Consider the following 15,183-nt stretch of genomic DNA (forward strand, 5'->3'; position numbering starts at 1 on the left):
ATCACCAATTTTCAACTCAAACTATTGCTTACAAGTGAAATGTATCCAACTACTCTTTACTGCAATATTATAATCAGTAACAAGGCTAGAAGGGTCTTGGCCCAAAACGTCAACTGTTCACTCTTTTCCAGAGATGTGGCCTGACTTACTGAGTTTCTCCAGCTTTTGTGTTTGTTGCTTTGGATTTCCAGCTTCTGCAGACTTTCTCCTGTTTCTATTCTATTCAAACTGGGCAGGTGGAACAAGGTGAGGATTTGAGATGGAAAAGCTAAACAAAAAGAGAAAATAAAACTGGGTGCACAGGTGAGTATGTGGGGGAGGAGAGCACCAGAGGGTGCACAACTGAAATTGGAAAATTTAACATTTATATCACTTGGCTGTAAGCTAATCATGAAATGTTGTTCTTCCAAATTGTTTGGTTTCTTCATAGCAATGAAAAAGGCCAAGGGCAAACAGGATGATATGGGATGGAGGGAGAGTTAAAATGAGATGCTACTGCAAGCTCTAGATGGCAGTTACAATACAGTCACCTTCTCTACACTGGGTTTCACCAGTTTAGTGGTAGCCACATTTTGAGTACCAAATGATTTGTCCAGGTAGAAAAAGACACAGGTGAACCTCTGCCTCACCTGGAAAGGATAACTCAGTTCCCTGAATAGTGATGAGGGAGGAGGTGAAGGGACTGGTGTGACTCCTCCTTCGGTTGCAGGAGAAAGTGCCTGGGGATGGGGAGGAAAGGTGCAGAGAGCAAGTCCCTACAGAAGGTAGAGGGGAGGGGTCTATGTAACCAATGGTGGGATCATGATGAACAAGACACAGGAGCAGAATTAGGCCATTTAGCCCATTGAGTCAGCTCCACCATTCCATCATAGCTGATTTATTACCCCCTTCAAACTCATTCTCCCACCTTCTCCCCTTTACCTCTGTCACCCTTACTCATCAAGAACCTATCAACCTCTGATTTAAATTACTTGGCTTCCACAGCCATCCATGCCAATTAATTCCACAGATTCATCATTCTCTGGCTAAAGAAATTCCTCCTCTTCTCTATTCTAAAGGGACATCCTCATATTCAGAGGTTGTGCCCTGTAGTCCTAGACTCCTCTCCTCCACTGTAGGAAGCCTCTTCTCCATGTCCACTCTTTCTCGGCCTTTCAATATTCTATGGGTTTCAATGACATCCCCCCTCAGTCTGCTAAACTCCAGGCCCAGAGCTATCAAACACTCCTCATATGTTAACCTTTTTATTCCCAGGATCATTCTTGTGAACTTCCTCTGGACCCTTTCCAATGGAAGCATTTCCATTCGTAGGTAAGAGGCCAAACCTGTTCACAATATACCAAGTGTGGCTTGTCCAAAGCCTTCCAAAATGCTTATGGAGCATCAGTGATCTGTATACTACAGCCATCTCATGTTTTCAGCTTCATGTAACTAGCCTATCTTTTGCCTTCTCAATTGCCATAGAGCGGCCAAACACAAACTAGTAAAATAGCATCACAATTTCTGCTCACAACCCAACGGTATGAACGTTGAATTTTCTAATTTCAAGTAACCTAAATCCCTGGTGTTTTCTCTCACACACATTCAACAGTTTTCTTCTCCACTGTTTGTCTTTCCCATCTGCTTCCCCCACTGGGTTCCATCTGTCAATCATCTTCTCCCCATCTGGTTCTACCTATCACCTCCTGGCTTCTATTCCCCTTATCCTGTCATAGACTGGCAATCTTTCCTCTTCCCTCTCAGTTCCAATGCAGGGTCTCAACCCAAAATGGTGAATCGCACCTTTTTGCTTCTGTAGATGCTAATTGACCCAGAGTTCTTTCAGCATTCTGTTTTTTGGTGTTATAAACTGTTTTATAATATATACTAAAACTAGTTATCTAATTCAAATTGATTTTTTTAATTTTGAGATTATACCCTACGGGTCCAGTGAGCCACACTGCACAGCAACCCACCCATTTAATCCTAGCGTAACCACAAGTCAATTTACAAAGACCAATTAACCTACTTAATTGATACCTCTTTGGATTGTGCGAAGAAACCAAAGCACCCAAAAGAAAGCCACACGGTCACGGGGGGTACATACAAACTCCTTGCAGATGGTGCCGGGATTGAACTCCCAACTCCAACACGCTGAGTTGTAATTGCGTCTCGCTAACCACTACAATGGCATGGTGCCTATATGCAGCAGGGTACAATGAAATTCCTTGCTTGCACGAGGCCAACCATGGCGGGTGTTTAAAGTGGGAAGAAAAATAAATATAATAATTTAATACATGTACTGTGCAACAGTTCTTGGCAGATGCATATAGCTAGGGCGACTAGGACTTTTGCACAGTACAGTACATCGGTTAAAATAGGAAGGTGGTCGGGAAACAGAAATAAGAATACTTAGCTTTGTGGTAGCTCAGTAGTATTAAGAGTTATTTGGTAACTGGAAAGACATAATATAATGAACTGTGCAAAAGTCTTACGCAGATATACATACATACACATACACACACACACATACATACACCTAGGATTTGTTAGCTAGATGTTGACTACAAGCTAAATGAGCATGTTTTAATATTTTAAGCTGCGCTTTCTGTCAAGACATTTTTGTGCTTCAGCTGTAAATTTTCTTCCTTTATGCACTGAATTCCACTAGAGGGAGCTCTTCAATTCCTCTTAGCCACCTTCCAAAAGAAGCACAATTCAACACCACTATAAATTTTAGACACAGGGAGATTCTGCAGATGCTGGAAATCTTGAGCAATATAAATGCCACTTGACTTGCTGAGTTCCTCCAGCATTTTGTGTATGTCCCTGAAAATTTTCTGCTTATCTGGTTCTAAAGGATGACAACAAATTGGATGTCCACATCTCAGTCGGTGCTGAAAACTGGTTGAAAGCAAGTAAGATGACAATGAATGTTGTTACATACCATCAGCACTAGTTTCTTCATGGTTATCCGCACGTTCAGATGCCAGTGAAACTCCATCTACTAAAGACTCTTCATGGCTGTCAGAATCATCCGATTCCCCTGCAAAATTTAAAACACAAGTACAGTTAAACATACTGGTAATGTGCAGCAAATTGATCATTAAAGCAAAATGCAATTAAGTGCAATAGTTTATAAAAGCATTAATATAGCAAGTCCATTTGTTGATGAAAAGGAGGAAATTGAGCCAAACCAGTTGACAGCAAGCTTGTTCCTGGGATATATGTTCAACATTGGAAACAGCACATTTGTTGCCTACAGACTATTAATTTCAGCTAAACCACAGAAAGAGGAGGATTCAATTTCACTCCAGTCATCTGGAACGAACAGAAGACCAACATCCTCATTCAAAAATCAGATTCCTTTGCAGTATCATAAACATAGACAATTGTGGCCAGAATCAGCCAGAAAAGGGAGTCTATTGTCAGAATCCAACTCATCTGCCAGTGTGGAAAGTCCACTTTAACATGAAAATCAGAACCTAATGAAACAATCTACAGCTCGTCATGTCAGAATTATTCAGACCATACACAATACAGACCACGGAGTTAAAGAAACTGTGCAGGGTGGATAATCTATTTCCCATCTTGGACCAAGGAGCAGAACTAGACCATTCGGCCTATCGAGTCTCTTCCGCCATTCCACCGTGGCTGATTTATCATCCCTCTAATGGCCTGACTAATCAAAGACCTATCAATCTCACTTTAAATAACTTGGCCTCCACAAAAGTCCCTGGCAAAGAATTCAATGGATTCACCACACTCTGGCTAAAGAAATTCTTCCTCATCTTTTATAAATGGACCTAGACTCTGGTCCTAGACTCCCCCACTGTAGGGAAGATCCTCTCCACATCCACTCTGTCTAGGCCTTTCAATATTCAATAGGTTTCAACTGGATTCCTCTTCATTCTTCTAAAGTCCAGACAAAGAGATCAAGAAAAAGTGGAAGAGATGTCAGAGATGAACCAAGTGAATTTGAGGGTAGAGTGGAAGTTGGTACAGAGCTAATGGGTCCTTCTGATGGTAGGAGCGGAATGAGGGGGGATTTCACTGAAACCTATCCAATATTGAAAGGCCTAGATAGAGTAAGCATGGAGGAGATAGTGGGGGCATCTAGGACCACAAGATACAGTGATGTCCTTTTAGAACAGAAATAAGGAGGAATTTCTTTAGCCAGGGGTTGTGAATCTGTGTAATTCACTTGCACAGACAAGTCATTGAGTACATTTACAGCACAGGTTGATAGGTTCTTGATTAGCAACGGCAACAGAAGTTATGGGATTAAGCCAGGAAAGGGGGTTGAGAGGAAAAATCAACCAACCATGCCAGAATGGCAGAGCAGATCGGATAGGCCAAATGGTCTAATTCTGCTCTATGTCTTTTGCTAATCCTCATCCCTCTGGGAATCTGACCCTCTCTGCAAGAGGGACCTCCTCCTCCTCCCCTTTCATTTATTTCCTTGATGAGTGTAACACCCTGGGAAAGGTTTCACTGCTAACATAATGGTCTTTCTGTAGAAGCAGTGTTCGGGTTATTGCTTAGAGGTAACGGATACTTTGGAATATGAGCCGTCCAAATAAAGGGAGTGTGTTTTCATGTTGTGTGTGAGCTGTGTTTCAGGGTTTGGCAGGAGATAAAGGGAGAAGACGCCAGAGAGAAGAGGTCATAGGACTCGACCCAGAGTGGGGCCGTGATTCGACGAAGCCCAGGGAGATCGAAGGAGGATCAGTGAAGGGGAAACCGTGAACTCCAACTTGTACACATTACAGTGTTACATTAAAATGGGCCCTTTTCTTTATTGCTTTTTCTTTTCTAACCCTTTACTCAAATTAAGAATTATAAAGCTAAATCATTTAATTGTATGCGGTGTACCGTCCGCTATCTTGTGGAACAGGGTAACGAATCACACAGCATCCACACAAACGCGGGGTTTTGGGGGGCTTGCGCTTCAATCTCCCACGTTTGGCGAGGCTGGAGATCATCTTCCCTAGACACACGCAGCCAATGGACCCGAGTGTTTCATGAGTTTAACTGAAAGTGTACGGCTGGACCTCAAAATCAAGTTGCTTTATTGTGCTAAAAGAGGCAGCCTCTGAGCACATTGTGCCAGCTTGTCAAGATTCAAAAAAAAATCAAACCATACTCAAAACATTGACTTTACAGAGGAAATTTTCAAAATGTTCAACAGCTGCAAACCTCCTTCAACAGAAATATAATTTCTTACACAATTTTCAATAGATACTTTCAAATAATATGAGGGGCTCCAGCTAATATAAATGTGGTAGCTTTAAGCTATGGGGTTTGATAACGCAAAGTCAAAATTCCATCGCAGAAACTCTCAACTTGCATTGTTTGAAATATAAATGTATCACTAATATCCTAAAAATTATTATACTACCTCAGAGATACAAGAAAGGGAGAAATATTGAAGCTAAAGTGTTTTAGACCATAACATTTAGGAGCAGAAGGCCATTTGGCCCATCTAGTCTGCTCCGCCATTCAATCACGGGCTGATCCACTTCATCTAGTCATCCCCACTCCCCTGCTTTCATCCCATACCCTTTGATGCCCAGGCTATCTATCTCTGCCTTAAATACAGCCAATGACTTGGCCCCCACAGCTGCTCGTAGGTTTTGGGTTCAGTATTTTCCCTTTCAAGTACCTGGAAGAATAAGTGAAAACAAATTTTGGTGTACAGTAGCCATTCAGAATCCTGATACAATTGGGCACATCTACAAGGAGCGCTACCACAATAAAACAGCATCCCAACATCAAGGACCCCCACCATCCAGGCTATGCTCTCTTTTTGCTGCTGCCTTTGGGAAGAAGGTACAGGAACCTTAGGTGCCCCACTACCAGGTTCTGAACCAGTTATTGCCCTGCAATCATCAGGCTTCTAAAGCAATGTGGACAACTTCATTCACCATAACACTGAACTGATTCCACAACCAATGGACTCACTTTCAAGGACTCTGCAACTCATGTTCTCAGTACAGGCAGTCTTCGAGTTACGAACGTCTGACTTACGAACAACTTATACTTACGAACAGCCTGTCATAAAGCCTATTATATTAAAAATTCGTTGGTATCTGCCATTTTAAGTCAGATCACGTTGCCGTTAACACTGTGTTGAGTGTGTAACTTTGTACTTGGCTTAAATTTTCTTAGCAAGATTCACCCTGACCCCCCTTTTCCAGTCAGCACTGCCCCCATTTGTCCCATTTAACCTGTCTCAGTGCAAGTGAACTTCAGGACCCGGGTGGGAGCTCAGGACCCAACGCCCGCGGCTGCCGCTGAATCAGCAGTGTTTCTGTTCCATTGACAGAAAATGATCATGATTGAAAATAAAGTGGAAATAATAAAGTGATCGGAAAGAGGTGAAACAACATCGGTCATAGGAAAAGCTTTAGGCTACAGTCGGTCAACGATCGGAACAATTTTAAAGGATAAAGTGAGAATAATGGAGCATGTGAAAGGCCCTGCCCTGATGAAAGCTACAATTATTACTAAACAACACAGTGGATTAATTATTGAAATACAGACATTTCTTAAGTGTTTTATATGCATAGAAAGGTAAAATATATACTATCTACGAAGACAAACGCCTGACTAACTGATGCTAAATAATACCGGATGTACCTTTTCCGACTTACATACAAATTCGACTTAAAGACGGACTCAGGAATGGAACTCAATCGTAACCCAGGAACTGCCTGTATTGTTTATTGACTTTTTTATTTTTTACAGTTTGTCTTCTTTTGCACATTGGTTAGAAACATAGAAAACCTACAGCACAATACAGGCCCTTTGGCCCACAAAGCTGTGCCAAACATGTCTTTACCTCAGAGATTACCTAGGGTTACCTATAGCCCTCTATTTTTCTAAGCTCCATGTGCTTGTCCATGAGTCTCTTAAAAGACCCTATCGTATCTGCGTCCATCACCGTCGCCGGCAGCTCATTCCACACACTCACCACTCTGCGTAAAAAACCTACCCGATATCTCCTCTGTACCTACTTCCAAGCACCTTAAAACTGTGCCCTCTCGTGTTAACCACTTCAGTGCTGGGGAAAAAGCCTCTGACTATCCACACGATCAATGCCTCTCATCATCTTATACACCTGTATCATCCTCCATCGCTCTAAGGAGAAAAGGCCGAGTTCACTCAACCTATTCTCATAAGGCATGCTCCCCAATCCCAATCCAGGCAACATCCTTGTAAATCTCCTCTGCACTCTTTCTATGGTTTCCACATTCTTCCTGTAGTGAGGCAACCAGAACTGAGCACAGTACTCCAAGTGGGGTCTGACCAGGGTCCTATATAGCTGCAACATTACCTCTTGACTCTTAAACTCAATCCCACGGTTGATGAAGGCCAATGCCTCGTATGGTTTCTTAACCACAGAGTCAACCTGCGCAGCAGCTTTGAGTGTTCTATGGACTTGGACCCCAAGATCCCTCTGATCCTCCACACTGCCAAGAGTTTTACCATTAGTACTATATTCTGCCATCATATTTGACCTACTAAAATGAACCACCTCACACTTATCTGGGTTGAACTCCATCTGCCACTTCTCAGCCCAGTTTTGCATCCTATCAATGTCCTGCTGTAACATCCGACAGCCCTCCACACGATCCACAACATCCCAACCTTTGTTTCATCAGCAAATTTACTAACTCATCCCTCCACTTCTTCATCCAGGTCACTTATAAAAATCACGAAGAGTAGGGGTCCCAGAACAGATCCCTGAGGCACACCACTGGTGACCGACCTCCATGCAGAATATGACCCGTCTACAACCACTCTTTGCCTTCTGTGAGCAAGCCAGTTCTGGATCCACAAAGCAATGGCCCCTTGGATCCTGTGGTGAACTACATATACCTGTCTGGACACGCCCCCCCCTGCTGACTGCTCCTGTGGCTCCTCCCACAGACCCCGGTATAAAGGCGATTGGAGGCACAGACCCTTCCTCAGTCTCCAGGATGTTGTGTAATGGTCACTTGCTGCTTGTGCTTTCTTCCAGCTAATAAAAGCCTACCTTAACCCACGTCTCAGAGTTATTAATGGTGCATCAGATCCCATGCCTTCTTACTTTCTCAATAAGCCTTGCATGGGGTACCTTGTCAAATGCCTTGCTGAAATCCATATACACTACATCTACTGCTCTACCTTCATCAGTGTGTTTAGTCACATCCTCAAAAAATTCATTCAGGCTCGTAAGACACGACCTGCCTTTCACAAAGCCATGCTGACTATTCCTAATCATATTCTGCCTCTCCAAATGTTCATAAGTCCTGCCTCTCAGGATCTTCTCCATCAACTTACCAAGCAACCACTTCCCAACCACAAATGGTTGGTATTGAGTGCACAACCATTCTGAATGGTTGCTTGCCAGTTTCTGTTTGAGTGTAGCTTTTCATTAAATCTATTGTATTTCTTTATTTTACTGGGAATATCTGCAAGAAAATGAATCTCAAGGTAGTATATGGGGACATATACGTACTTTGATAATAAATTCACTTTGAACTTTGCACCCAAGAATGCTTTTATTGTATTGCAAGTTAGAAGATATGAGAGCCAGGCTCATTTGCATAGTTAATTTGTCTCTCTTGGAAGGGATAACAACATTCATTCAGCCAAATGTTATGGAAACTGGTCTGCTGTCCAAGGTCACCATCCAAGGTCTCAACTGCATTTGGATGTAGAGACCTGGTCTCTCTATGGCCCTCTTTTCAGTTCAGGTCTCAGCAGAAAACTGGACCCCAGACTGCATAATCTAAGCTTTGACAGGGTGCAACAATTATAAGAACAATTTTTCCATAGCATTGAACAACTGAAGGCAGTGGCTGATATAGCTCTACTGTCACCTGAACTTCGGGTTGAGTAACTGATGCTCCAACAGCTGGAAACTGCTGTTTTCTTTGAGAAACATAAGAGTTCGCCTAACGATTTGTCCCAACGTGCTACCAAAAATATATACATTAGATATACAAACAGTGGTCACTTTATTAGGCCACTGAGTGTATGCTCGTGGTCTTCTTCTCAGTAGCCCGTCTACTTCAAATCTCAATATGTTGTCAATCCAGAGATGCTCTTCTGCACACCACTGTTGTAACTCAAGGATATTTGAGTTACTGATGCCTTCCTGTCAGCTTGAACCAGTCTGGCTATTGTCCCCTGACCTCTTTCATTAACAAGGCATTTTTGCCTATAGAACTGCCGCTGTCTGTATTTTATTTTGTTGTTTTTCACAACATTCTCTGTAAACTCTAAAGTCTATGAAATCTCAGAAGATCAGCAGTTTCTGAGATACGCAAACCTCCCCATCTGGCATCAACAATCATTCCACATCTGTGTGCTTTTATGCATTGAGCTGCTGCCACATATTTGGCTGATTAGATATTTGCATTAACGAGCAGATGTACAGTTGTACTTAATAAAGAGGTCATTGAGTGCACCTTCATCTTGCCCATGAGGTGATACCCTCTGCCCTGCCGTGCCTGCTGAAATGCAAGGGAGACAACAATTGATTTCACCACTGAGAATGAAGGAGGAACATGGTGTTGAAGGTTGATATCCCACGCCTGCTGTCAATAATAAAGTTGCAACAGGCAAAAGCATTGTATTTTTCAACCCCAGTTCTCAGGTAGATTTGGCAACACATAAAACATTACTTGCTTTCAAATTACAGGAAACCGAAACACATTCCTGTTGTTGGAATGTTGCTCCTCACACTCCTCATGCAGGATGTCTGTGCAAAGTCACAGCATGCCAAGTCCCTGAATGGATTAGACCAGCCCATCTATTTCATAAGGAAGATAAATCCTTTTTTTTCTATTTTTGAGACAGCTTTAAAGTCACATACTGCCCCAAACAGTTCAACTATAACATGGTGCCCAGGGACATCAGAATTATATTTAATAGCTTCCATTTGATCAATATGCAGATCATCAAGAAAGTAGATAAACTGTACTTTTCTGAACACATGGTTGTGATATATGTTACGAGATTTAACAATTGTGAAGGAATTGCAAAATCTCAATAATAACTGATTCATAGAGCACTGTTCATACAGATGTAGTTGAAAGTGCTTTACAATGGGATAAAGAGCAAATAAGAAATTAAAATAAAAGAATAAAAATAAAAGACAAAAAGATATTAGTTGAAAGCAAGGTTAAATGAATAGGTTTTGAGCAAGCGTTTAAAAGTGTCAACTGAGTTTACGTTCCTTATACTGTTAGGCATTGAATTCCACAGTTTAGGAGCGTAGTTCAAAAAAGCTGACTTGCCAATTATCTTTCAAGGGAAAAGAGATCAAGTGCTTTCCTGGCAAATGTGATGAATAAACTCTTCTTGGGCTTCAAGCTGGGTACAGGTATTGATTATAACCAATGTTTCAAAGACAGACTCTGGCATCTTCAGACTTGCCCAGGCATCATCCCTGAAGAAGATGGCAGAGCTTGTCATCGAAAAGTCGGTTATAATCAGTACCTGTATTTGACTTGAAGCCCAAGAAGAGTTTGTTCATCTTTCAAGGGAGTTTGTTTAAATTTAAGAGACCAGCAGAAGACCTCAGAGCTTGAGCGGAAATAAAAAAATTATAAAAGATGGTTGCATACGTATGGAAAATGTTTTACAATTAAGTCAGAGCATAATCAAATGATTTAGTTAGATTTTATCCAGAATTGAAAAGTTGACTTTCTATGACATGGCTGTAAATATACAAAGCAACACACACAAAATGCTGGAGGAACTCAGCAGCTTAGGCAGCACCTATGGGAATAAGTAATCAGTCGATGTTTTGGGCTGAGACTCGTTGAGGAAAAAAATCACAAATATGCAAGATGCTTCCAAATAAAACACAAAGGTCAAGTAAATAGTTAATAAGGTGACTATACAAATATGATGTGGAGCATATGTTTAATTATTTTGGGAGGGAAAATACAGGGAAGGGCAATATTTTCAAAAGGTCGAAACTAAGATTAGTATTCATAAAGACCTAGGTATGTTGCATACAAAGCAAAAATGTGTGCACATAAGCAAGTGGAAAAGCAAATGTTATGTTAGTTTCTGTGACATAAAAGACTGGAACATAAAAATAGTCATTGCAAATATGGTTGAGCCACCCAAAGTCCGGGATACAATTTTGGGCACTTGCCCAAGCAGAAGTACTCATCCCTTTACAAAAGTGAAACAAAGGTATACTTGACTGATTCTTGTTATGAGAAAATTTGCCTTGGTATGAGTGATAAAGAGCTAAAAGAGTAGCTTTATTTGTCTTATGTAGATCAAAATATCCAAACATACAATGAAATGTGTCATTTCCCTCAAATCAAATCAGAGTATTGGGCAGCCCCACAGTCCGGTGCTAGCACAGCGCGCCCACTACTCACTAACCCTAACCACACATCTTGTTTGTGGACTGTGGGAGGAAACTGGAGCACTCGGAGGAAACACACGCGTTCACGGGGAGAAAGTACAAACTCCTTACAGGCAGCGGTGGGAATTGAATCCGAGCTTACAGTGCCAGCTGTAATGTGCTAACCACTGCCACACATAACTCAGACAGCGTGGCTTAACTTCCCTAAAGATTGAGATGAGCTCTCAAAGAGGCAAAAAACATTCTGGGAGGGAGTTTTCCCTGTCTGGGGAGTGTAAGAGCAGATATAGTCTAAGCTGAAGTTTAGGTTAGGCACTTGGAATCTTACTTCCATTAAAAGGGTTGTAAACAGAGATAAAGGTGAGGTGTCTGGAGATGAAATTTTGTAAGAACTATGGGAGCATTAGACTGAGGATATAAATGAGAGATAAAAACCACAGTATTTGAAAACAAGGATGAGAATTTGAAAAGTATGGTATAGGTGAACAATGAACCAATGTACAAGAGCAGCAATGGGCCACTCAACCTCTCAAACCTGCTTTGCTATTCAGAAAGATCATGGCTGTAACCTCAACATCACACTTCCGCCTTCTGTCAGCAACCTTTCACCTTCTTGTTCATTAAAAATCTATCTTCTCTTTGTCTATCTCATCTGTTACAAACACACAGAAAGGGCTTGAGAACTATGATGCGAGCAAAGCTTCAAGTAAGCTCAAAATTTTGGATGGTGCTGGTGAAGCACAGTGACTTGTGGATAGCAAACAAAACAAAAAATTACTGTATTAATCACACTTTTTCTTGGATATGATCACTGCAATCAATAGACTGTCACCTCCGTTTCGGAGCTAAGCTGCTGAACCCCCTGTACAACCTGACATTTTTGCAGTATTTACTGAAGTCTTGAAGGTTTGGGAAGGTCGTAGTGTGGTGAGTACAGGCCAAAGTGAGGAGGCAGGGCCTAGGCCTGAGAGCAAGAAACAAGTCAATGTTCAGCCACTGCTGGTGCAGACTTAGAGGCGACTCAATGCAACAGAACTGAGGCGAGTCAAGCAGAGGCAATGCAGAATTAAAGCAGCAGGACCCAGGCCTGGGTCTGAGAGCAAGGAAAGGCTCAAGGTTTGATCAATGTAAACGCTGGGCTGGATTAGAAAGGTTGGGTGTGGGCTGAACTGAGGTGGCCTGAGACCCAGGCCTGAGAGTGTGTCGAAGCAGTAGGGTCCAGGTCTGAGATCGAGGAATGACCTGAGGTTTGGAAGATTTAAGTGCCAGGCCAGGTTGAAGAGTGCCAGGGCTGGAGGTGAGGGACAGGCCAGTTCAGCTCGCTGCTCATCTCTGCGCTGAACTGAGGCAGTGGCCTGCAACTAATGGGCTCCTGAATTGGCTACAGTGTTGGCTGGCATTGTGGCCATGTACTCACTTTTGTGAACTTTAGTTCTGAGTGTTATTTGCTTATTTTTATTGTATGCATGATTTGTTTTTACTCTCTGCACATTGGGTGTTTGACAGTCTTGATTTGTAATGGTTTCTATTGGGTTTCTTTGTTTTGTGGCTCTCTGTAAGATAAATCTCAAGGTTGCATATAGTTTACATACTTTGATAATAAATGTACTTTGAACTTTGAAATGCTGAATAGAAGAGTCCTGATATCCTTAAACTTATGAATAATAGACACATGACTTCACGGACAAATAGCATTGTATGATTTAAACTAGAGGTAGAAATGGCAGTCTAGGGTTTGGCAAGGATGTGAAGTCAAGGTCTTAGATATTGGCCAGCAACACAGGTTAAGAGGAAGAGCAGTAAAGTCTGATTCAACCTCAGAAAATGGTCACAATGGAATTGGTAGCTAGAGATTCGATTAAAGGCAAGGGTTTTGGTTTTCTCAATAGGAGCAAATAACAGGAGGACATTTTAATCCAATACCAAAACTTCTACCAGATGATTCAATGGAGAGGTTGGCAGCTGGATAATGAGGTTAGGTGGAGCATTGAAGTAAATCCAATGTTGTGATGGCTGGAACTGTGAATTGTGATGTTGATGCAAAGATATTTCAAGGAAACTTATATAACTTGAGAGAATGGACAAAAAATATATACTGATATAGTATAACTTGACCATGGATGGTCCCAAGCCCGGTTGTGAATGGAGGAGGAGAGTAAACCCAACCCGTTACAAACCTGCAGCTACAGAAACATCAATACAAGCTTCAAAGTCCATCCCTGGGAGAGGAAGGATACATGAAGATAAGCTACCCCAGGGGACAACTTGAAACTTTAGCCCAGGACAGAGGACTCTTCTGAGCTGCTGTCGGTAGCCTAAGCCCTGGTAGGAGTGATTGGCTTAATGAATGGTCAAATAGAACAATACGATAAATGTGATGCTATCCACTTTGGTAGAACAAAAATAGAAAGGCAATGTAGAACTATTAGATTGAGAAGTGTCAGAGGAAAACATAGGGGGGGGATGGAATCGGACTAAAAGCTGGCATAGGCTTAATAAACCAAATGGAGTTTGTTTACATCACAGGAAATGCTGTGAAATACTGTGCAAAGGTCTTAAGTATGCGTATGGGACAAGCTCCCACTATCTAAAAGTGCTCCTCATTGCGTGCGCCTCAAATAGCCTCTGACAACCAAGTCCAACTCTTGGCCTTCTCGTGTGGCTTAGCCTCTAAGCCCAGTGGAACTGTTTCTGCTGACAGAAGAAGGGGTGAAGGCGGGTCCTGGCGCCTTAAAACTCTGGTTTCAAACTTCCGCTGCCTTGTGGCCATACCTACTCATGGGAAAGGCTTCAGGAATAAACCCTGAGAACAAATCCGGAGCTGGAGTCCCTAAAGCAGTCCGACGTTGCCTTCAACCTCACTCTGGCAATTCCTGCGACATCACTGGTCCCAAGCTGTAATGGAGAGGGGAGACTTGCTGCGTCGGCAACTGCCGGACTTCCATATAACCTTGCCCAGGCCTGCGCCCTGGAGAGGAAGCAAGACTTTCCAGGCGCAGATCCATGGTCTCGCGAGACTAACAGATGCCATCCTTATATATGCTGTATATTATATATACAACTAGAGTGCCTAGGATTTTTGCACAGTACTGTAGTAATCTTATGTATTGCACTGTACTGCTGTCACAAAAAAAACAAATTTCATGACATCTACGAGCGATGAGAAACCTGATTCTGATATGTGGACTGAGAGTGAGAAGGGGTCAGGAAGAATGGAATCATGGTTAGGAAAAGGAGAACTTTGAACATGTCAAAAGAGCAGATAGATATCTTCTAGACATAAAAGTCTTCAAGGGTATTTGGATAGATTCCTTCACTTAAGGATCTGGCCTCTTTCGCAGTAGAGAAGCCCAGAGATTCACTGCAGTATGATCCCAGTTATAATTGGCAGGCCCCAGATCACAACGTTGTGAATGCTGGTTCTCAAATTCCTCACCACCAGCAATCTTCTCTCTGCATCTTGCCAGTTCTATCCTGATAGAATTTTATTTGCCTTTTATGCAATCTCATCTGAACATACTCAACTCGGGTAACAAACTCATTTGTAAGGCCAGTGATGTCGTAGGCGTGGAACTGGACTCTCTGATGGTGGTGTCTGAAAAGAGGATGCTGTCCAAGTTGCATGCCATCTTGGACAATGTCTCCCATCCACTCAATAATGTACTGGTTAGGCACAGGAGTACATTCAGCCAGAGACTCATTCCACTGAGATGCAACACTGAGCATCATAGGAAGTCATTCCTGCCTGTGGCCATCAAACTTTACAACTCCCCCCTCGGAGTGTCAGACACGCTGAGCCAATAGGCTGGTCCTGGACTTAT

At 42.3% G+C, this 15,183-nt stretch overlaps 1 protein-coding gene across 1 annotated transcript in view; it reads right to left on the reverse strand.

Moving 5' to 3' along the window:
- skap2 (src kinase associated phosphoprotein 2) overlaps window positions 1-15,183 on the reverse strand; it is a 252,598-nt gene that overhangs the window by 216,211 nt on the left and 21,204 nt on the right. Inside the window, exon 4 of the mRNA XM_073024429.1 lies at window positions 2,927-3,025. Within this exon, the coding sequence (XP_072880530.1) occupies window positions 2,927-3,025 (99 nt within the window). The remainder of the gene's footprint in view (window positions 1-2,926; window positions 3,026-15,183) is intronic.

The sequence above is a fragment of the Hemitrygon akajei genome, chromosome 20 (genome assembly GCF_048418815.1).
Source record: "Hemitrygon akajei chromosome 20, sHemAka1.3, whole genome shotgun sequence".
Taxonomy (NCBI): Eukaryota; Metazoa; Chordata; class Chondrichthyes; order Myliobatiformes; family Dasyatidae; genus Hemitrygon; species Hemitrygon akajei.